Genomic DNA, 24226 nt, shown 5'->3' with positions numbered 1-24226 from the left:
CACTTATGGTGTCTCAAATGACATGATTTCATTCCTTTTTTTATGGCTGAATGGTATTCCACTGTGTAGATATACTACATTCTCTTCATTCATTTGTTGACGGGCATTTGGGTTGATTTCAAGTGTTGGCTATTGTGAATAGCGCGGCAATGAACATGGGAATGGGAATGCAGATATCTCTTTGACATAGTGGTTTCATTTCCTTTGGCTATATACCCAGTAGTGGGATTGCTAGATCATGTGGTAGTTATAGTTTTATTTTTTGAGGAATCTCCATACTGTTTGCCATAATGGCTGCACTAATTTACATTGGAAAAATCCAATTTTAGATTTATCGTATATATTCTTAAATTATTGGCAGCTATAATTAAATACTTTTTCTATTACCATATAGAGTGAACCAGTAATATTTAGGAGTTTAATGTTATTCCTTGAGCATAATATCTCTAAATGTATATATATTAAAAGTCCAAAATGCATGTTTTCTATAAATTCATTTGTGTTTCAAAAGCTCACACAGAGGCCGGGCGCGGTGGCTCACGCTTGTAATCCCAGCACTTTGGGAGGCCGAGGCGGGCGGATCACGAGGTCAGGAGATCGAGACCACGGTGAAACCCCGTCTCTACTAAAAATCCAAAAAAATTAGCCGGGCGTGGTGGTGGGCGCCTGTAGTCCCAGCTACTCGGGAGGCCGAGGCAGGAGAATGGCGTGAACCTGGGAGGCGGAGCTTGCAGTGAGCCGAGATTGCGCCACTGCACTCCAGCCTGGGCGACAGAGGGATACTCCGTCTCAAAAAAAAAAAAAAAAAAAGCTCACACAGAATCAGAGATTTCCTTTTACATCACACTGCTAAGTGATTTTAAATTTCTGTTGTGGTTTTTTTCCTGACTTTCTTTCATTTACACAATTCTTTTCCAGAAATAGGAAACTATCCCTATATCTAGTTGTTTGTGTATGTGTGTGTGTGTTAAATGATTAAACCTATGCTATCAGAATTCCTGGCAAAGCACCCAGTGAATGCTTTTATTTATTAACTAACAGAACTGTAGGCACCTAGAAGTAGAAAGAACTTTTGGAGTTATCACATTTAATCTTACTAAACCAGTTCACTAACTCAACAAAATTTTTATACTTATGTTCCAAGAACTGCAGCTGGTGCCAGGGAGATGAAGATGAAGAAAGAAGGCATGCTTTCTGAGTTGAGAAGACTCACATACTAGTGGGTGAGAAGGCACAGACAGACACACACACAGATATTTGCACAAAGAGGTCATGGGAACCTACTAGAGGGAGCACATCCCTGAGGAGGTGCCCTCTGGACTGACCCCCAGTCCATTTGCTTCCCCTCAATCACCACAGTAACATCTTCCCTAAAGCACCTGGCCTGTTTAACCTCTGAACACCAGAAGTGCACGCTTGGACAGAAATACTTGCTATAAAATTTATTCCTATTGACCCTAAACACACTTTCCAACCTCTCCCATGATTTGTTCCCAGTGTTGGCTTCTAGAGCTCAACAAACTATATATACCAACCCTTACTTGCAGTCCTTCAGATGTTTGTCCTTCCAAAGCCTTTGTATTTCATGTTTAAACATTCCAACTTTTTTTTATATTTCTCCCACTCTTTAATCTTTCTTATATTGCTGCTCTCTGGTGTGTCAATATGACCCTTAAATTATGCTTCCCAAACTTGTATAAAATACTGCAGATATATTCAATGTAAGAAAAAGTGCAATTTATCTTATGGGACTTACCTCCTTCCAGACAAAAATGCCTCTGCTTCCTCAGTCTAAGACCACATTCATATGCTGTAGCTTCTTCACTCTCTCATTTAAATGATTTGTTAATGCTCAGTCTTTTTTCCAAATAACATGCCAAAAAGGTAATAAATATCACAAGATTAAGTAAAAATAAAAAATAATGGGAGGAGAACTGAAATGATAATAGTACTTTGTAAGAGCTCTGACATGAAGTTAGGACCTCATATACAATATGCCATACACTGTCAGAGTCAAGAAGTTGTTTGTGATTACTAGGGCTGGGACAGGCCTTTGGTTCCAAGTTTATAGTAGCTCACTTTGGCTCATATTAAAATTGTGGTCAACTGAAATCCCTAAATCTTTTTCATATAAAGAGCTTCAAAGTCAAATACACCAATTCTTTGTTCCAGTTATAACTCATCTTATTGGTTTCTGCTTGATCATATAATTCAAAAGCTTATCTGGCCCACCTGGTTTTCTGCCAACTGTAGATCTGCCAGTCACGCCTTTGTGTGGCCCTGTAAGGAATTGTTCCAAAGCCAAGGATAGAACAAAATTTCTTTTTTTCTGTTTAACTGATTCTTGAATTGCTTTTCCTCAATATTGGTTATATACAATTTACTTTTCAAAACCTTCATCAAATGATTTTCACATTGAATAGTTCACTAAAATCTTATGGCATCATTTTAATACTGCCTTCAGAATATGAAACATTATTTAGATCCCCCTGACATTGGCACTTAAAGGAATCAAGATACTAAGCCACAGGAAAATGAAAACCAATAGCATCTGGTCTGTTATGCAATTTTTAGTCATGTTGGATCACGTTGTATACATTGATACCTGCAGATTCACTCCACAAATATATTGTCACTTTAGCATGTTTTCCTTTAAAACAATTGGATATAAGTGAAAACAAGACAGACATAGGGTATTATCAAGCCCCCTAGTGGCCTTGCTACAATACACCTTAAAATACAACCCAGGGAGAATTGAAAGGATTTCACTGATGGTATAAAGGCCTGAAGGAACTTAGAATCCTCCAGGAAGGAGGACAAGCAACATGTAGGAGTGGTTAGCTGCTGAAAATACAATTGTGGTTTGTGGGTATGTACAGGGTACAAGTAGGTAGAATTTAATTCATCTTGCACAGAAAGGGTGGGGAAGGACTCAGAATCATTTTGTAGAGGAAGTGATTGAATTGGGTCAGGTGGTTTTATTTATTTATATTTTATTATTTATGTATTTATTTTTATTTTACTTTAAGGTCTGGGATACCTGTGCAAAATGTTCAGGTTTGTTACATAGGTATACATGTGCCATGGTGCTTTGCTGCACCTGTCAACCCATCATCTAGGTTTTAAGCCCTGCGTGCATTAGGTATTTGTCCTAATGCTCTCCCTCCCCTTCCCCCCCACCCCACTACAGGCCCTGGTTTGTGTTGTCCCCCTCCCTGTGTCCATGAGTTCTCATTGTTCAGCTCCCACTTATGAGTGATAACATGCGGTGTTTGGTTTTCTGTTCCTGTGTTAGTTTGCTGAGAATGATGGCTTCCAGCTTCATCCATGTCCCTGCAAAGGACATGATCTCATTCTTTTTTATGGCTGCATAGTATTCCATGGTGTATATGTGCCACATTTTCTTTATTCAGTCTGTCACTGATGGCCATGTGGGCTGGTTCCAAGTCTTTGCTATTGTAAATGGTGCTGCAAGAAACATACATGTGCATATGTCTTTATAGTAGAATGATTTATAATCCTTTGGGTATATACCCAGTAATGGGATTGCCGGGTCAAATGGTATTTCCAGTTCTAGATCCTTGAGGAATTGCCACAATGTCATCCACAATGGCTGAGCTAATTTACACTCCCATCAAAAATGTAAAAGCATTCCTATTTCTCCACAGCCTCGCCAGTATCTATTGTTTCCTGACTTTTTAATAATCGTCATTCTGACTGACTTGAGATGGTATCTCATTGTGGTTTGGATTTGCATTTCTCTAATGATCAGTGATGATGAGCTTTTTTAATATGTTTGTTGGCCACATAAATGTCATCTTTTGAGAAGTGTCTGTTCATATCCTTTGCCCACATTTTCATCAGGTTGTTTTTTCTTGTTAATTTGTTTCAGTTCCTTGTGGATTCTGAATATTAGACCTTTGTCTGATGGGTAGATCACAAACTTTTTTTCCCATTTTATAGGTTGCCTCTTCACTCTGATGCTAGTTTCTTTTGCTGTGCAGAAGCTCTTTAGTTTAATTAGATCCCATTTGCCAATTTTGGCTTTTTTTGAAATTGGTTTTGGTGTTTTAGTAATGAAGTATTTGCCCATGCCTATGCCATGGATGGTATTGCCTAGGTTTTCTCTAAGGGGTTTTACGGCTTTGGCTTTTACATTTAAATCTTCAATCCATCTTGAGCTAATTTTTGTATAAGGTGTAAGGAAGGGGTCCAGTTTCAGTTTTCTGCATATGACTAGCCAGTTTTCTGCATATGACTAGCCAGTTTTCCCAGCACCATTTATTAAATAGGGAATCCTTTCCCCATTGCTTGTTTTTCTGAGGTTTGTCAAAGATCAGATGGTTGTAGATGTGTGGTGTTATTTCTGAGGTCTCTGTTCTGTTCCACTGGTCTATTTATCTGTTTTGGTACCAGTACCATGCTGCTTTGGTTATTGTAGCCTTGCAGTATAGTTTGAAGTCAAGTAGCACGATGCCTCCAGTTTTGTTCTTTTTGCTTAGGATTGTCTTGGCTCTACGGGCTATTTTTTGGTGCCATATGAAATTTAAAGTAGTTTTTTTCTATTTCTGTGAAGAAAGTCAATGGTAGCTTGATCAGGTGTTTTTAAACAAGCAAGATAAAAATGAGTATTGCAGAAACAGGGAAGAGTATAAGCACAAAAGAAGAAGGAGTTTCACAGCAAGTTTCTTAATTAGCAAGAATTTTGGAGTGGCTGAAACATATTAAAGAACTGAAGCAGAGAGAAGATGAAGCTGGGAATATTAGCACGAGCTGGGTCATGAAGATTGTTGTGTACCATGCTGAAGGTTGTAGACTTGATTTTTTTTTCCCCAGAGGTTTGCATATTTCCACTGTTTTGTGGCAAGATTTTGAAAATTGTATTTTCACATTTTTATTAAAAGCCAAAATTGAAATATTCTAAATGGAAGCCATCTCCAATAGATAAGAAAATAAGGCACTAATTTATGCTGCTCACGTTCCCCAAATACAATCCAAGCTTGCTGCTGTGTCTCTAGATGCTGAATAGTTGAGTTTCCCTACTTATCCTATCCTATCCCTTCATTTCCACTGTTATGTAACAGCCATACAAATAAGTAATTTAAAATCAAGTTTGGTAAACAATATGTTGGTGAAATTCTCATAAAAATTAAAACAAGGATTATTGAAAGGTATGAATTAGAGAATCACTTTACTGATACTCAAATAATTTCTAATGACATTTTTAATATTTGAAAAGACATAATAATTCACAGTGAGAATTTATCATTTGTAGATTTTTAAGTACATTTGGACAAAAATGTAGATTTTTCTAAGATACTAATTAGATCATGCAGATTACCTTTAAATATTTAAAAGAGATTCACAGGTTCCAGCCACCATATAATGTGTTACATTTTAACAGACTTAAGGAAAACAAGATGCTCCTGACTTCTAAAATAATGCAATTGTAGTTTGTACTCAAGTTTGTACATAAATTTCTATTAAATCTACATGTGTTAAGCACTGCCTTTCAAAATCTTCCTTTTTCTTCTGTTATTTTAATTTTTTTGTTATAACCCATTATCAATACAACCCATATATAAAGCGCACGCACACACAGTCCTCAGAAGAAAATACCAAAAACTAGACAGCAGCAAAAATGAAATTTGAAATCGCTTCATAGCTTTTCAAGTGCTTTGCAAAATCTTCTTTACTTGAGTTAAAAGCAATATGAAGTGCATGTATAATAAAATGTTTAGAAAAAGATTTGGTTTAGGGTTCAGCATTCATTTCATATTATTGAAAAATGTGATTTTATGTTTTTGTTTTTCATAGAACAGGCATTCTAGTTTTTGTTACTTAATAGAACAAGGTAGTATGTGTTTTTCTTTGGGAGGTCATGTTTTATGCAGGTAGTAACATGTGATATGGTAAAACATTAATTTTTTAAAAGTTTAAGTAATATTTACAAATTATCTTCACATATTTAATGTGGGTTTCTAAAATATATCATTCTTAAAATGAAACAATGTATCTGCTAAATGTTTTTATTGAAACAAGGAATAAAATCTCACATGCATCTAGAACCACAGCTACTTTCTAGTCTCAAGCTGCTTATCTTTCAAATAAAGTCATTTCCAAATCTGCTTAGGATGAGCCTCTTGAAAAATAGAAAAGGAAAGACAACAATTAAACTAAGTATACATAAGAGGGTTATTTTCACTGAAGTGGATTTTGCACAAAAGCAGCACAAGGTATCTTGTGTCAACATCTTTTAAACAGCTGGATGACATCTGCAAAGCCTGAAGATTTGAAAAAAAACATTATTTATACCAAATGTATTTATACAAATCAGTTCTGAGGTTTGTGAGAAATAAGTCCAATCTCCCTTTTCTCCCAAAGTACGCATGGTATATGTGCTAACTTACTGAATTCACCCTTCATGCAATTCCAGTTTATTAAAGAGGTTAAAAATTTATAAAACTCTGATGGGATATGGTTTTAATGCTTCATCACACTACCCATCATTTGCTTTTCAATCTAGATCAGAATGATCTTTCCTACTTCCCTGCAGTCACCTACCTGCACAGCTAATATTTTCTGAATACTCTCCTGAGAGTCTGTCTGGAAGTTGGCCAGCCTCATCTGGCTGAAGAGGACCACCAGTTTGAAGTGCTCCTGCCACAGCCTGTGCATCCTTCTCTGCAGCTGCCAGAGCTAAAGGGAAGAGGGAGGGGAGAAAACACAAGTCAGAGGAGGAGAGGAAATTAATGGCAGTGTTCAAGAAGAATGATGGAGGGAAATATAGAAAGCAGTCAATAGCCCATTCTGCACTGCACGGACCTGACAGGAATTTCACAGTCTCTTGATTTTTCAGCCCACTCATGTGCATTCATCAGAAACCAGTCACATCTGGCCGCCAGGATGGGGGGTTAATTTTCTCTAAATGCCTCAGCAGTTTTGTTCTAGCTGAGGCAAACTCTGTGACTGCAAAGCTGATGAGTAAAATATTTCTACTTCACCCAGTTTAACTCAAAACCGATAGCCTCGGGACATATTGAACCTTTCTTGAAAAAAATCATCTTTTGAAGCCGTTTTGAATGGCACATCAGGTCAAGCCAAAGTTTAAAAATGCAACTTTAAGACTTTGATGGACACCATCACTGCTTTTTTTCCTCATAAAGCTTACCATTGCTTGGCAATGTGTGCTTTAGAGCATGACAAAACTAAAGAGAATTAACTTAGCCATCAACTGCTGAGGGAGAACAATAACGAGGAAGAAATTTCCAGCTAGAACTCCCTATTAATCTACCTCCCTCTGACCATGTGACATGGAAACATCTCACTGCACTAAAGCATAGTGGACGCGGTGTTAAGAAGTGACATGTTTAATACAGGATCTGTACAGAAAAAGAAAGAATTCACCTATGATATATGCTAGATCACTTGGAAATTTAATATAAAAACCAACAGAAAACAGTGGACGTTTTATCAAAACAATGTACATTTGCCCTTCAACAGTTACTGTAGGCATGCCATACAGAATTATTATATTAAGGTATTTTCAAAGGGATAAACATAAAATTAACAGTAAAAACTGTTTCTTAAAAATCCCAAACATTTATAATTAATGCTTATATTATATATTTATAATGAATGTATATATCATATGTTTATACAATATAATATATTCTGTCACTGAAAACTCTTGGTTTTGGGAATGTGGATAATTGCTGATATCAGTTCATTTTTAGCATATTTTGCAGAATGAAAAAACAAAATTCACATCCAAACATTTAATGTCAAACACAATTTTTATATTAAATACTTCCTCATACCGAGTAAAAACATGTTAAAAATGTGTCTATTTGATGGGTTACATATGCAGGATCCTCTGTAAAACATCAATAAGGAGTGTATGTAAAATTTGGGAACTCTTTTGTATATATATTTTAATAAAACAATTCACTTAACTAAATACTTGGTGTTGCATGTAAATTGTTTATCATCATTATCCTCATTATGCATTGTTATAAATAACACATATGTATTTATGTTTGGTTCCCAGGAAAATAAAGCCTCTATTTTTGGTTAGTTGATTAGGAAGAAGAAAAGACTTTGAAAACTATAGGTATTTCAGCTTACTAAATGCTGAATTACATTGTCCAGAACCAGTTTATGGGCATTTCAGATAATTTGGGCTATTAAATTAAAACTTAGCATTATTATTTGAAGAGAAATTTTGTCAAACTTAAAAAAAATTGTGTTTTCTTTAGTACAAGCCAAGCCTGACAGTCAATGCGGGGAGGTATGCTGTATCTTGATATACTCATTAAGACATTTGAAAAGTTTAGTTCATTGGGTATGTTCACAACTACATAAAGAGTCATATTAAGATGGTAATTATTGTTCAGGGACGGGAAGGGTCTGGGTATTGGGGGTTCAGGAATGATCCATAGGAGGTAGCACTGACCCTGCATTACCTAATGTATGCATCAATGATTTAAATAATATTAATTAAATTTGCTTTAACAATAAGATGCAGAGCACATGTATATTTAAATTAGAAATTACTTCAATTTGAAACAGTGGACAAGGCTAAAGAAGCTGACATTTAGTGTCAAGTAAACATTAATAACAGAAGAAAAGAACCATGACAAATATTCCTGAAAATAATTTCATAGCATATATATGTCTGAAATTTGTGTGATTTTTATACTGGTCTTTATTATTAAAATATGATCTTGCAGTTTACAGATTTTTTTAAAGGGCAAAAATGAAATGAGTGTGAAGGAAATTTTACTTGCTTAAAAACTAAAATTATCAATCAGTTTTACTAACAGGATATCTCATTTCTGAAATTAGATGTGGAAATATATTTTGAAACACATATTGAAGTATAGTTCTTTATATACTACCTAAATATATTTTTTGCTGAGGTAAACATCCTGAATGAAGGGGCCATAATCTTATAGATGAATACAATTTGCTAAATGACACTTAACTATAAATTGTCCGTTGTGGGTGGAGGCTCTGAAGAGATTAGATTTTTGCTATTTTCTGAACAAAGACAAATAATCTGTCAACTTTCTCGATTCTTGTCAATGTGACTTATTTAAACAACATAGTTCCTAGGTTGATTGTATTCACAGTGGGCCTGTTGAGATAGCTTCTTTGATTAACCCCAGTTTATAGCTGAGAAATCTATATTTTAAAGAGGTTAACTTGCTTTAGATTATTCACTTCTGTCTAACTTAAAGTTTAAGTTATTAACCATGATGCCATATCAGTTAAAGTTCAATGGCTTTTCTCTTTCTCTCTCTGATATTTTAGCAGTCACTTCTAGATTAAGGATAGTCATAAAGACTGCAAGAAACACCCAAGGGTTCCGTAGACCTTTGCCACAGAGTTTCCTGGAAAATAGGCTGTGATGCAAAATGAACATCTAGATATGCTTGTTAGACATTATTAAGAAGTGCATGATAAAACCTTATCACATAGCACAGGTTTTCAAATTATTGTCTACCTCAGACCTTACTTTACTAGTTCGTTGTAATTTGGAATTTTTAAGACAACAACAAATGGGAGCCTACCTTGTACAAAAATTGGACAATAGACTATTAAGACAAGAAAAGTTCACAGCAATAAGCCAGAAATAAACGATTTTCAAAGAAACGGCTGTAGGATGAACTCTTAGCCTTACTTAGTGGAATCAGATATCTCAGTGAAAAGTCACCTACAGCAAAATACCACTTTAATTTTCTCTAGTGTTTTTCTTATTCCAAGGCTGTAGTTATTTGGAGCCAGCTTAGCTCTCAGAATACCTTATCATTTCCCCCAAGAGATCCTAGGATACTTGGAACTACACCTATGAACAAAGATTTGTTTGTCAAAGAAAATAATAAATTAATACTATTAGAGTAGCCACAAATACGACAAAAAGCAAGTAAGGGAAAGATGAGCTGTAGAGGAATTCCTTAACAACAAGGTAAATTTTACAAGTGGGAGCACTTCAGCATGTGTAAACAAAGCAAACTGAATAGTAATGTTTTCTACAGCCACAAGTCAAATGAGGAGAAGCAGCTGTATGCAGTGTCTATTTTTATTCAGTTGTCTGTATTCTAGCTTGAGGTAGCCATAAAGGCCTTGAATTTATCCATATTCACGTGTTAACTGAAGCCTCTTAAACAGAGAAGTTTTTAAGGATCAACTAAGAAAGGGTAATATCTCAAAAAAGAGTTTTTTTTTTTTTTTTTTTTTGCAGGGAAATCAATAGCTAATAGGCCTATGGAAAAACAAGAACCAGGAAAACGAAGAATTAAAAGCAATCTTAAAGAGAGAAGAACCAGTATCCAATAAAATAACATATGCACACAAACACATTTGCACACGAAAGACAAAAAGACTATTCAAAAGAATATTTAAGGAAAAACAACTAAGATGCTGCAAAGAATGATTGATTATATCAAATAGCTATGACAACAATTATCTTAGGAAAGTGATTATGAAAAAAACCCATCTTAAGATATCAGCAGACAGTGATCACTCGATAAATGTTTATTAAAATGGACCCAACTTGAACTGACAAAAGTTTACCTGATAAAGGGTATAAACCAAAAACTTCCATCAAACATTTTACTAAATAAACTTCAGAAATCTTCCTGTGGATGTCGGGCAAAATAAAGTAAGGATATCAGAAATCAATACCCCTTTTTAAAATTGTATTGCAGATTCTTGTCAAAACAATAAAAAAGCAGAAGGACGAAAGATAGCTATAAGAGTTAGAAAAAAGGCCGGGCACGGTGGCTCACACCCGTAATCCCAGCACTTTGGGAGGCCGAGGCGGGTGGATCACCTGAGGTCAGGAGTTCGAGACCAGCCTAATATGGTGAAACCCCGTCTTTACTAAAAATACAAAATTAGCCAGGCGCGGTGGTGGTCGCCTATAGGCCCAGCTACTTAGGAGACTGAGACAGGAAAATCGCTTGAACCAGGGAGGCGGAGGCTGCAGTGAGCAGAGATCGTGCCATTCCTCTCCAGCCTGGGAGACAGAGCAGACTCCATCTAAAAAAAAAAAAAAAAAGAAAAAAGAAAAAAATTGTCTATATGAGAAATCCAAGATGCTCTACAAAACAACAAGTGGAGGTGATGAAGGTTTAGGAACTTTCTGCCTATAATATCGGCACTGAAAAATTAATAACTTTTTTTTTTTGAGACAGAGTCTTGCTCTGTCACCCAGGTTGGAGTGTCATGGTGCGATCTCAGTTCGCTGCAACATTGCTTCCTGGGTTCAAACAATTCTCCTGTCTCAGCCTCCCGAGTAGCTGGGATTACAGGCGACCCCCCACCACGCTGGGCTGATTTTTGTATTTTTAGTAGAGACAGGGTTTTGCCATGTTGGGCAGGCTGGCCTTGAACTCCTAATCTCAGGTGATCTGCCCGCCTCAGCCTCCCAAAGTGCTGGGATTACAGGCATGAATTGCCGTGCCCGGCCCATTTTTATAAACCAATATGACCAATTTTGAATTATAATAGAAAAATCCTATTTATTACCATAAAATAAAATGAAAGGTACTTAGGTTTATATCTATCAAAAAATGGGCAAGATTTTATAAAGAAAGTTACAAAATATTTTGAAGAACAAAGACTGAATAAATCTGGAGGTATAATGTGGTCATATATGAGAAAAGAGCGTCATAGACAAATCAGTTTTCCACAAAGTAGTCTACAATCTCATCAGGTTTCATGAAAGTTGATCTAAAATTCACATGGAAGAATAAAGGACTGAGAATATGTAATGAGACAACTGTGAAACAAGAGAACAAGCCTGAAAAATTTGACATGTGATATATATAATTTATCTTAAAGCTGTAGGAATTAGGAGTAATACTGGGATCATCTAAACAGAGTATTTGATCAGCAAAGAGAACTGAGTAACAGACACATGCATATAAAATGTAACATATGACAGAGCTATCACTACAAATCAGTGTGGAAAGGATGGCTAATAATTGGCTAGCTCCATGCAAAATAAAATAAAATGAGATCCTTAACTCACAACATAAAGAAAATCAAAGTAAAGTAGATTGAAATGAGGAAAGTTAATCTTTAACAATTTTTTTAAAAACATGACATCACTTTATGGCTTTGAGGAAAGGAAGAATTTTTAAATAAAAATTAAAATGATAACTTCTAATGGAAAAAAATGGACAAATCTAACCACATTTAATTTTTTAAGTTAAATTTAAACAGAGAACCATATAAGCTTCAGGTTTAGAGAAGACTTTAATAACACAGCAGACAAGGATTAATTTCTTTAACATATAAAAAGCCCCTATAAGTCAATAATAAAAATAGAAACAGTATACCAGAAAAACATGGGCAAATTATACACATAGGCAGTTCACATAAAAGGAAAGCTATTTGGCCTGAAAACATTTCAAAAGGTGTTCAACTTTAATAGTAGGATACGAATAAATAAAATTCAAACTCATCATATTGTCAAATACTAACAAAATCTATCAATATCAAATTTTGGTAAAGATGTGAAAAAATTAAACTCACATGCTGTTCAAATTTGTGTATAATTTGATACAAAAACTTTGGAGAACAATTTACTGTTCCGTATTAAAAATGAAGTTGTACTTTCCCTTTGATCCAGCAATTATACTTAAAGCTACATACTCTAGACTTGCTATAGTAAAAATTTGGAAACAATCTAATTGTCTTTGAAGTAATGAAACATACATTATGGTATGTTAATACCCTAAACCACGGCATTTAAAATAAACACACTGGCTGTATGTGGTGGCTCATGTCTGTAATCCCAACACTTTGGGAGGCCAAGGCAAAGAGGATTGCTTGAGCTCAAGAATTTGAAACCATCTTAAGCAACATAGTTAGACCCTGTCTCTAAAAAATAAAATAAAATACACATTAAAATTGCAGGTGGTATGTATGTTAGAGAAACAAAAAAATCTTACAAATAATACTTTTTGTTTTAATTTTATTACTATGTAAAAATGGCATTAAAAAATTGGAATGGTAAACACAAAAGGTTAATTAACCACAAGAAAGGAGGGGAATAATAATAGGAAGAGGCAGACTGAGGATTTTGAATGCGTCTATACTGGTTTAAACATGCAAAACAAATATAGAAAATGTCAGGATTTACAAAGCTGGTAAAGTTACACAGAAATCTATTAGAAACTTGTTTATTTACTTATAGTTTATATATAACTCTGTAACTTACTGCATGCTTAGCTGTTTCATTAAAGAACAAAACCTATGTTAAGGTGACATCTCTGCAAGAAAGGCATCCTCCACATTTTGTGGCTTAGAATGATTTACTTTCAGAGAATTTATTATGATTCGTTTGTTAAGAGTATTCTATTATACTTGACCATCTCCCAAAATACAAAAATGGCTTTCTGTACAGTATTTTTGTTATATACCCACTAAATGTGATCTTACCTATAATAAACAAAATATCTGAAATACTAAGTTTATATCATTAAGGAAAAAATTACTACTTTTAGCTGCCTTATAAAATTGTTGGTATTTTCCTTCATCCCACGCATACAATTAACACAGTTGTTGGTTAGTGACTTCATAACTTAGTTCATATGAAATTAAAGATTGCCATATGTAAAATATTTTCATGAGAATTTGAATTTGCTAGTTTCAAAAGGTAACCATAGAGCTCAGCTATTAAAAATATATTAACCTTAATAAACAGATATTTTTGTCAGCTTATACACGTATCATATGCTAATGTGTTGAAATAATGACTAGTATGTTTTTTCCTTAAAAATTCCTTAAATTGTGTCTGTGTCTTACAGAACATAAATATCATTGAAAACATACTTTAGATAAAATTAAATCATTTTTAGAGACATATGGTACCAAAAATTAACTCCCCAAAGCACATCATTTAACTGGCTTTTGCAATTTAAGAACCCTGGAAAAAAAGAAAGGGAACATTTCAAGGAAATGAGAAGTGTCCTTATAATGAATTTCTTCTTATAAGAATCAGACATAACAACAGTCTTTTTAATTAAAATACAAATACCATATGTATAGTTATCTGAAAATGAACTATAAATTGTTTTGCCAGGAAACAAAGACCAGTCAATACTGAAAACAAAAAGTCCTTTGGAATACAAAGATGATAGTAACTGGCAGGGTAGACAGTGCATGAACAGCACTCACAGTTCTTTGTCTATGAATAATGATTTGTTCATTCTGGATTTGTGAAAACATATAACTGCTGGATTCAAATCTGTGAAAGAGATTTTCGAAAATACCTTATTTATATTTTTTGGATGAAAAACATCTTTATAAAAACTGGAATTTATAAAGATTCAGTTTCAACTGGTAGTTGAAAAGAACACAGAATTTCTCCACATGTAACATGAAAATCCATTAGATACAGAATCCAAACAGGAAATTAACAGAATCATTGCAATAAACAACCTTTATCAATACAACATGTATGACAAGTATGAAAAGTGTGGAACAATTCCAAATTTTTGAAGTAAAAATTACCTTCCAGGATAAATTAGCAGAGCACACAGGGTTTTTACGGCGGTGAAAATATTTTGTATGATACCACAATGGCAGATACATGCATTATACATTCGTCCAAACGCATAGAATGTACAACACCAAGAGTGAACCCTAAAGTATGAACTTGGAGTGATGATGATGTGTCAGTATAGGTTCATCAGTTGTAACAAATGTACCACCTGGCATGGGTGGTTGATAATGGAGGAGGCTATGCAGGTGTGTGGAAAGGGGGTATTTAGAAACTCTCTGTACCTTCCACTCCATTTTGCTGTAAACCCCAAAACTCCTCTAAAAAATAAGATCTAAAAAAAAAATCACTTCTCAGTACACTGGAGAATTGGGAGTAGGTACATGGTGGTGACAATGTGTGACAATTGTTAGAGGTTACAGTATTTCTGAAAGATGCACATGTACGCATGGATTAATTCATCACAGGTACCTGAAAATTTGAGAGTTCATCTGATATAACTGGCAGAGAGTTTGGAAGTTTCTTAGGTAAGAAGCCTGCAACCCAAGAATAGAAATATTATGAATAATATTTTGGGAGAAGATGAAGGCATTTCAGAAGTCCGTATTTCCTATCTACAAACACAGTCAAACAAATAGTCCAACTGTAGAAGCAGCTCTAAGATTTATTCACATTTGACAAAGAAGAGAAAAAAATGCTCTATCCTGTAGATTTGCATTTGCACCTTAGGTAATCTAATTAAAATCATATTTAAAGCTTGGACAAAATATGATAAAGGCCATCTGGAAAAAATAATGAGTTTTTCCTATAGGAATTTATTTTAGATAGAAAGAAGGTAGATAGATAATAGCACAAATACATTCATTTATTTGCACTAGAATATTCAAATAATGGTTATAATTTCAATCTGCTTGTTGTAAGGTTTCACATACTGAAAGCATACTGTGTTTCTCAATTTCTGACAGATAGATAAAACTGATAAGTGAAGGTATGTGCATGCAATTTTAATTCAACAGAGTGATGTGAAGTGCAGCTCACAAGGCAAATAGCATAAGCCTTATCAATTCTGTTTATTGTAATAACCCAAACAATAGCAATTATAAACTACTCCACAGATTTTTGGCAAGGCAGGAATGACAGATATAAAAAATCCAGTTAATACTGAGCTATTTATAGTACTCAGTTACCAAGCTATACATGTACAATATACAAATATCAAAAGTAATGAGATATTTCTTTATTACCAAATCCATTCCACAGACTAGTGTTAAAGATCACAAAGCTCATTTCTGGAAATATCTTTTATTAACTGCTTAGATGTACTTAAGAAAAATAAGATCCATGTGCACTCCCAATTTTGGAGCTGGCATTTAAGAAAATTAAAGAAGAATTATTTAATTACTCTAATTATATAAAAATAATATATTTGATAATTCTGCATTTGGATCTCTGCTAATATATAAAAACTTGGTATGACAGAGAGAAAGCTGATCTACACAGACACTATTAATTTTTGTACTGAATAGTTAAAAATCAAGTCTATCCTTTTATATGAATATGCAAATGTATTTCTTTGTATACTTTATAATTATAATACACACTATTACACATAACAGATAATAATTCATCTTTTTTTCATATTTAATAGTAGTAACAACCTGCAAAACTTAAAACCTTCTTAGTTTGATAATTTGGTTCTGAAATAAAATTACTGCATTCTGGTAGATTTTGATAAAAATGTGTAAAGACAGTAGTTTATATATTTTGCTTAAGTTGCTAAAATTCACACTGAAATCCCATGAACAGTTCAATAAGAAATAAATGAATGAATGTATATGATTGATTCTAAAATTATTGTTCCCTACGATTGAAAGAATTATTAAACCAAGAATAAAACAAAATTATATAATAAAATTACCCTCACAATAAAAATCTAACTTTTCTCAAATGAATAATTGTTCAAAAATGGTTGAAAATAGAATTACATGACAGCTAAATATGAAAGATTATACTGTCAAACATAGAGATGAACATATTTTTGAAGCATACACTTCCTTGCCTGCTTGTCAGTCTTTTGCCCAAAAGTAATTAAGTCCCTTGATTTTAAAATGTGGCCAAATAAATGGTCTAAGCTGGCTCTTTTGGTTTTCATTTATGAGCTGAGGTTGAGCAATTTTCTCTGATGATTATCCACAGTATATCTTTATAGTCTTCTGAGACCCACTTATTTTAATGCAAAAAATCAAGAAAATGCTTTAAAAATTACATTTACCTAAAATTAATTCACAATAAAAACATTATTTGAAAAAGATTAATTATAGAGCTTATTGGTTTATTTCAAAATTTCAAGAAGAAATATAGTATACTTTTACTTTTAAAACATCAAATTTCATTATAAATACCCCCAGCATTTTTATTTCTTTTAAACACAAGTAAACATAAATGCTTATGAAATTATTTGTTTTAAACAATTTGCAAAAATTCAACTGCAAATGTAAATAAAATACGCCACACAATCATGCAATGCGGGACAGCCTAAGTGTGGAAACTAGTCTACAGCTATAAAAATCATGAGTCAGAAAGTATAAGCTTCATTTAGAATGCAAAACTCTTATGACCCTATTACTGTCTTAGCTTCTTGTTAGTGATCTAGAATAGTTCTAGCACTAGAAGAATGGCAAGAGTAAGAAGAAAATCTGAAAAGTAGTGCAAATTGTCACAGATGCCCAAAATTTATAAATTCATCTGCTGGCTTGCACTGGTATATATAATTAAATCCAGGTTATGACAAATATTATCAAATATATTTATAACAAAACAATGCTTTTTATACATTAGTAACTAATATCATTCTTTCAGAAAACATTGTGAACTAAACTCAAGATACTCAAAGAATCTAAAAAGAACATAAGTAGCAATGATTAATATAAATGGAATACTACTGACTCATATTAAGGAAACTACAGATGTTCTACCACATTCTGGAAATTTATGATGGTAGTAGTAGAAGGAAGGATCACTGGATATTTGAAAATCTAAGCAGATCTAGGTATTACTGGGCTATGTGACTTAGTGTCATTTGAACCTTAATTGTCTCATGCAAGGAACAAGTATAGTTCTAAACTGGATTCAATATAAAATACTCATTCTTAATATAGGAAGATATTTTTGTTTTTGCACTGTTTCTAACAATAGAGATACAACATTTTAGATAGGGTTTTGAGTTTTTTGGCCTAGTTAATTTATTCCATGTATTTTGAGAATAGGCAAAATGTAATGAAAAATTATGAAAAAGACTAAGAGTTCACTAGACAGTCTGAAGAGTGCTTTAATTTTAAAACAAAATCGATTCTTTATACAAATATTTTTATTGCATTGATGGGTTTAGAACACATAAGAAATTCCCACGAGAGAATGTGGAGAACCATGAGTGAAACTTGAGTAGTGAGTAGCCACCAATTCCAGGTAAGTGAATGATCTCTGCATGTATACTCTCTAAGCCTAGAGTAGAGCTGAGGACTCCTAAGTTTTTGTTTTCCCCTTGGCTTGCAGAAGAAACTAGTGCAAATTCTCTCTGGAAGAAAGCAATCTTAAACTGGGACACAAGTTTTATAGAGATAAAGATCTATTAACTTCTAGTCAACTGACTATATTAATACATAGTAGAAACAATGAGATTCGCAGGAACAAATAAAAACTACCAGGAAGAGAATTATTTCAGAACAAGGATAATAAAGAGATGTTTTAGATAAACTGAAACTGAGAGTTTATTTCTATTGAACCTTCTAGAAAGGATGTAATTCAGAAAAAAGGAAAATGATTCCATGGAGAGGCTCTGAGTTGCAAGAAGGAATGGTGAATAACAACAAAACAGGTAAATATGTAAAGTCAAACAAACATTCCCTGTATGAAATATTAATAGCAATGCTAATGAAATTATAATACCTAACTAAGGAGTATAAAAAATCATGGAAACTAAAATGTTTTATAACAATATTATGTATGCCTGAAGTTCAGAAGTCTGAATTAAAATTCTCTAACTCAGTATATTGCATGATAGTTAAAATATGTGCTGTAATAAATAAAATATCAAATATATTTTAAATTAAATATGCATGGTCTATTTAAAGTACAATAAAAATAAAATTTCAAATAAAAGGTTAGATATAGTGATTTGACCTTCAAGAAAAGGAAGAGAAAAAATAGAATAAGAAAAAATAAACAAAAGTCTTCAATCAACTAAAAAGGCACGTAAAGAGAAAAAGGAAGCAGTAGAAAAAATAGAACAATTAAAAAACAAAGAGATACTAGAAAGAGGTAAAAAATATAATTGATTATAATAACCATATATGGATTACATTTTTCAGTTAGGACAGACAGAAGATTAGATTTAGAAAACGATGCTAACAAATATTTTACATGAAACACATTAAAAACAAAGATAGTCAAGATAGAAACTAAATAATAAAAAATATATTATTGATTACAGGCATATGCTAGCACAATGAAACATTGAGTATATTAGGCAAAAGAGACCTTAAGACAAATAGTGTTCTTAGATAGAGATTACTCATATCCATACATATATATCTAGATCTATAGATATCAACACATCAATTTTGGCAAATCGAAAATTAAAAAAATGGTGATGATTGACAGGCTTAATAAACTTGATCTAGCATATATGTATATATGCATATATATGTGTACATACAGATATACATGCACTTGCCCCAAATTATAAATTATACCATCTTCTTAAGCATACATAAACATTAAAACTTGTAACTTATATACATTAAAACATAAACTGTATAAAATCTTAGGAGATCATAAAGCAAGCCTTTTATTACAATGAACTGACATGATATAAACCATGTTCCTGACAACAAAACAACTAAATTAGAAGTCAGAAAACAAAACAAACAAAACAAAAATGTCTATATCTCCTTAGACATTTATGAGTAAAGTTAAAAACAATACATTTGGCCGGGCGCGGTGGCTCACGCCTGTAATCCCAGCACTTTGGGAGGCCGAGGCAGGTGGATCGCCTGAGGCCAGGAGTTTGAGACCAGCCTGGCCAACATAGTGAAACCCTGTCTCTACTGCGTCGTGGCACATGCCTGTAATCCCAGCTACTCGGGAAGCTGAGGCAGTAGAGTCGCTTGAACCTAGGAGGCAGAGGTTGCAGTGAGCGGAGACTGTGCCATTGCACTCCAGCCTGGGCAACAAGAGTGAAAATCCGTCTCAAAATACTACTACTACTACTACTATTAATACATTTATCAAAATTAATCATAAAAAGTTGTTGGCTGACGCGGTGGCTCACACCTGTAATCCTAGCACTTTGGGAGACTGAGGCAGGTGGATCATCTGAGGTCCGGGGTTCAAGACCAGCCTGGCCAACACGGCGAAACCCCATTATGAATACAAAAATCATTTGGGCGTGGTCGCACATGCCTCTAGTCCCAGATACTTGGGAGGCTGAGGCAGGAGAATCACTTGAACCCAGGAGGTGGAGGTTGCAGTGAGCCAAGCTCATGCCACTGCATGCCAGCCTGGGCGACGGAGTATGACTCCATCACAACAATAAATAAATAAATAATAAATAAATAAATAAATAGTTAATTTTTTAATACTGATTGCTAAATAAATAAATTTCAAACATGTAAGATGCAACCAGATGATACTTAAGGGGGTTTATAGTCTTTTATGCTTATATTAGAAAAGACAAAATGTAGATTAATGAGCTTTTCATCCAAATTTAAAAAAATATATAAAGAACAGAATAAACTACTCAAAAATGTAGGAAAAGAGTAATAAAATGGAAACCAAATATTTGATAGAGAAAATTCACAGAGTTCTTAGGAAAGACCAATAAACTATGCAAACTTCCACAAGGATTAACACAATGAAATAGAAATAAAGTAAAAAATTAATAATTTTTGAACAAAAGAAAAATTGATAAACATAGTAGAAATTAAAATTGTTAAGATAATACTATGAGTAATTTTGTGTAGTAAATTTAAAATGAAATGAAATAGACAAAGTCCTAATAAACAGAACTTCAAATGACTTGTAAAATAGAAAGCTACATATTCTGACATTTGCTAAAGAAATTGTATTAGTAGTTTAAAATTGCCCTCATATAGAAAACACTTGGCTCTGAAAGTTTTATAGGATAATTTTTCCAAGTTTTAAAGGTAAGTTTCTTCCAATTGTATGCCAACTCTTTCAGAAAATAGAAAAAGAGAGAATATTTCCCAAATTATTCTAGAAGTCAAGCATAACATGAAAACTAATATCCAATAAATGCAGTAAAAAAACCAAAAAGTAAAATTTAATTCTACTTATAAACTTATGTGCAAAATATATGTGGCAAGTATTTGTAAAATGAACATAGCAATGTATAAAACCATAATTAATCATGGCCAGGTGATATTTATTCTAGGAACGCAAGACTTAAAAGAAATCTAAACATACATTTTACCCACCACATTAACCCCCGAAAAGGAGAGAAACCATATGATCATCTTATTGGATGGAGAAGATGCATTTGAAAAAATTCAAGACTCATTTGTGATAATAACAATCAGTATCTTGTTTCTGTATACACAGGTTGGCAACATTTTTTTCTGGAAAGAGCTAGATACTAAATATTTCGTCTTTGTGTGCCAAACCACCTGTGGCAGCTACTCAACTTTATTGATTTAGCTTGAAAGCAGCCATAGAAGAGATGTAAACAAATGACTGGGCTGTATTACAATAAAACTTTAATTATGGAATTTGCATGTCATATAATTTTCATGTGTCAAATATTTCCTTCCTTTGATATTTTCCAAACTATTTAATAATATAAAAACAATTTTTAGCTCATGAGCAGTAACAAAGCAAGTGGCAGTCCAGATTTGGCCAGCGAGCTGTAGTTATACAACATTGTACTGGAGAGCCTGAGCAATGTAGTGAGATAAGGAAAAAACTCACATACAGAAAAAAATACATTTATGTCAAAGGAAAGAACCTGCCATTGATTATACATACAGATAGTACAAGATAATTTACTGTTAAGTTACAAGAAATAATGAGAAACTTTTTTTTTTTTTTGAGACGGAGTCTCGCTCTGTCGCCCAGACTGCAATCTCGGCTCACTGCAAGCTCCGCCTCCCGAGTTCACGCCATTCTCCTGCCTCAGCCTCTCCGAGTAGCCGGGACTACAGGCGCCCGCCACCACGCCTGGCTAATTTTTTTTTTTGTATTTTTTTTAGTAGAGACGGGGTTTCACCGTGGTCTCGATCTCCTGACCTCGTGATCCGCCCGCCTCGGCCTCCCAAAGTGCTGGGATTACAAGCGTGAGCCACCGCGCCCCGCCAGTGAGAAACTTTTGACAAAGGCTACATGTAAGATTGATATTTAGAAATCAGTTATAATTTTATTCACTGGAAATACATTGTTAGCAGCTGCAAAAAATTTTTTTACAAAGCATCAAATTATAAGATAATTTGAAATAACTATTCTTAAAAAGTTGAGTAGGATATATACAGAGAAAATTGGAAAACTTCTTTAAAGATACTGAATGAGACCTAACTAAATATATAAGGAACTATGGCCATGCCTATGAAGAATCAATGTCATAACGTCAATTTTTCACAAATTAATGAGAATAGCAAGGCAATTCTCATCAACAGTGCACTTTAGGGAACTTAGGAAGAATGATTATAAAATTAAATTTTAGGAACAACTACCAAAAGTTAGTCAAAACACTGTATAAGGAAATTAAGTCGGAGACATTTGTCCCGCAATATATCAAATTTGTTGCAAAGATAGTACTTAAAACAGTATGTTTTGGCATAAGAATAGACGTAGTAATCAATAGAACAAAGTAGAGAGCCCAGAAGTTCACACAAATATTAAACCTAAAGTTATAAAGAGTTGGCATTGCAAATCAATAAGGAATGGATAAACTATTTTGACAACTGATTCTGAACGTGAAAAAAACTGATCAAATCTTCACAGTATATGTAAAAATAAATTCCATATGTATTAAAAACTTGAAAGTTCAAGTCAAATTTTTAAAATCTCAGAAGAAATTAAAAGAAAATGTCTTCAAATACATACAGAAAAAGATTTTTGAATTGTATTTCATCAAAACTTTGTTCATCCAAAACACCATGAAAATGAAAAAGAGAAGCCACAACTGGGAGGAGATATTTGCTACATATATAATCAACAAAATATTAGCATCCAGGATTTATGTATAGATCTTAGGGATGACCAATACCGATATGAAAAAGAAAAGATAAATCATAAAGCCCAATAGCAAAATGAGCAAAAGATTTTTTTTTCACAAGAGAAAGCACAAATGGCTTACAAGTAATTAGGAAAATGAAAGTTAATAACACAATGAGATACTCTTTTATATCAATTATGTTATGAGTAGTTATCTCCTTTAAACAAAATTTATTACAATAATTATATGTTATTAATTAATGAGCATTTGCTATATGCCAGGCATGGCGCAAAATATTTTACATTTAATACCTTAGTTATTTCTACATAAAATGGGGACTATTATTATCATTTTACAGACTGGAAAAAAAGATTCTTAGTAGCAAGAACAAATAATATACTATGTAGTGGTAAAGCTGGTATTCAAATTCATGACTGTCTGACTTCGTATCCTATCCTTTTAATCATTGCACTTGATAAATGTTTGTTGGGCAAATTAAACAGTTAATTTAGGTATTGTGTGCATAAATTTTTAGGGTGTCAAATGCACACTAATGAAAATAAGGGGCCAGGATAACTATGCATAATGACATTTACAATCTGTGGGGGAAACTGGACGTCACAAATAAGCATTCAACTAAGTATTCAATTATGAACTGTGATTTGAGCCATGAAAGATAAAAAAGTCTATGGAGGCGCAGATTTACAAGAGACAATGGTGGTAGTGTCAAGATAGGAGGAGGTGGTTTCATGTAAGCTAGAGGGTAGTTTTATTTCAAAATGGTAAATAAGCAAATGTTTAATATTTGTGCTCTTTATTTTCTTTAGTAAATGTTGCACCCCTCTTCCAAATGTCCCTCTACAGTTGCACCAGCCCTTCGTGTCCCATGCTGTCTCTGGCTGCTCCCCAGTTTGTTCCTTCAGGCTTATGTAGAGGTGTATTCCGATACCCACTCCCAACAAAACTTTCTCTGTTTCACCCTTTATCCTGAGTTTCCACCTCCAGGCACATCCCTGCATGAACTAGTCTAAATAAAGAATTTCTATTTTATATTTTAATGCTCTTGAAGAATTCTGTGTTAATTGCCCCAGGCATTTAAAAAGGACATCTGCCCATTGCTTTACCTCAGGGAGTATATCTAATGATAGAAATTTTAGATAGTGTATTGTGTTTGTGGTATAAAGTACAGAAATAATGGGAACTTTTAGGTCTTCCCAAATCACATCTCAAAAGTGGGTACATAAGCTGTAAGTCAACATGTAGAAACTTGGTCATAGTCCTTGGAATAAATGAAAGTGTAATAGTTGAACCAATTTTATATTTTCTGTCATGTTAGTACAAGCACTGTAACAACTTGTCAAATCAAACAAATGCATTTTTTTTTTATCCTTTTCATTTTCTGTAAATGAGCTTTTGGAGACCTAGTCCATTCTTTGTTCTTTTGACAGCTTGTTCACATGATATGTGGGATTATCAAATCT

At 33.6% G+C, this 24226-nt stretch overlaps 1 protein-coding gene across 5 annotated transcripts in view; it reads right to left on the bottom strand.

Moving 5' to 3' along the window:
* Window positions 1–24226, bottom strand: part of CCDC178 (coiled-coil domain containing 178) — a 506076-nt gene that overhangs the window by 31088 nt on the left and 450762 nt on the right. For 4 of the 5 annotated variants that reach the window (XM_058438507.1, XM_058438509.1, XM_058438508.1 and 1 more), the window contains exon 22: window positions 6565–6699. In XM_058438507.1, the coding sequence (XP_058294490.1) occupies window positions 6565–6699 (135 nt within the window). Of the gene's footprint in view, window positions 1–1756; window positions 1858–6564; window positions 6700–24226 lie in introns of all 5 variants that reach the window. The other variant, XR_009213490.1, reaches the window with a different exon arrangement.

Source organism: Hylobates moloch, unplaced genomic scaffold (genome assembly GCF_009828535.3).
Source record: "Hylobates moloch isolate HMO894 unplaced genomic scaffold, HMol_V3 SCAFFOLD_5, whole genome shotgun sequence".
Taxonomy (NCBI): Eukaryota; Metazoa; Chordata; class Mammalia; order Primates; family Hylobatidae; genus Hylobates; species Hylobates moloch.
Note: the sequence above shows the minus strand (reverse complement) of the source record. Positions and strands in the feature narration are given on the sequence as shown.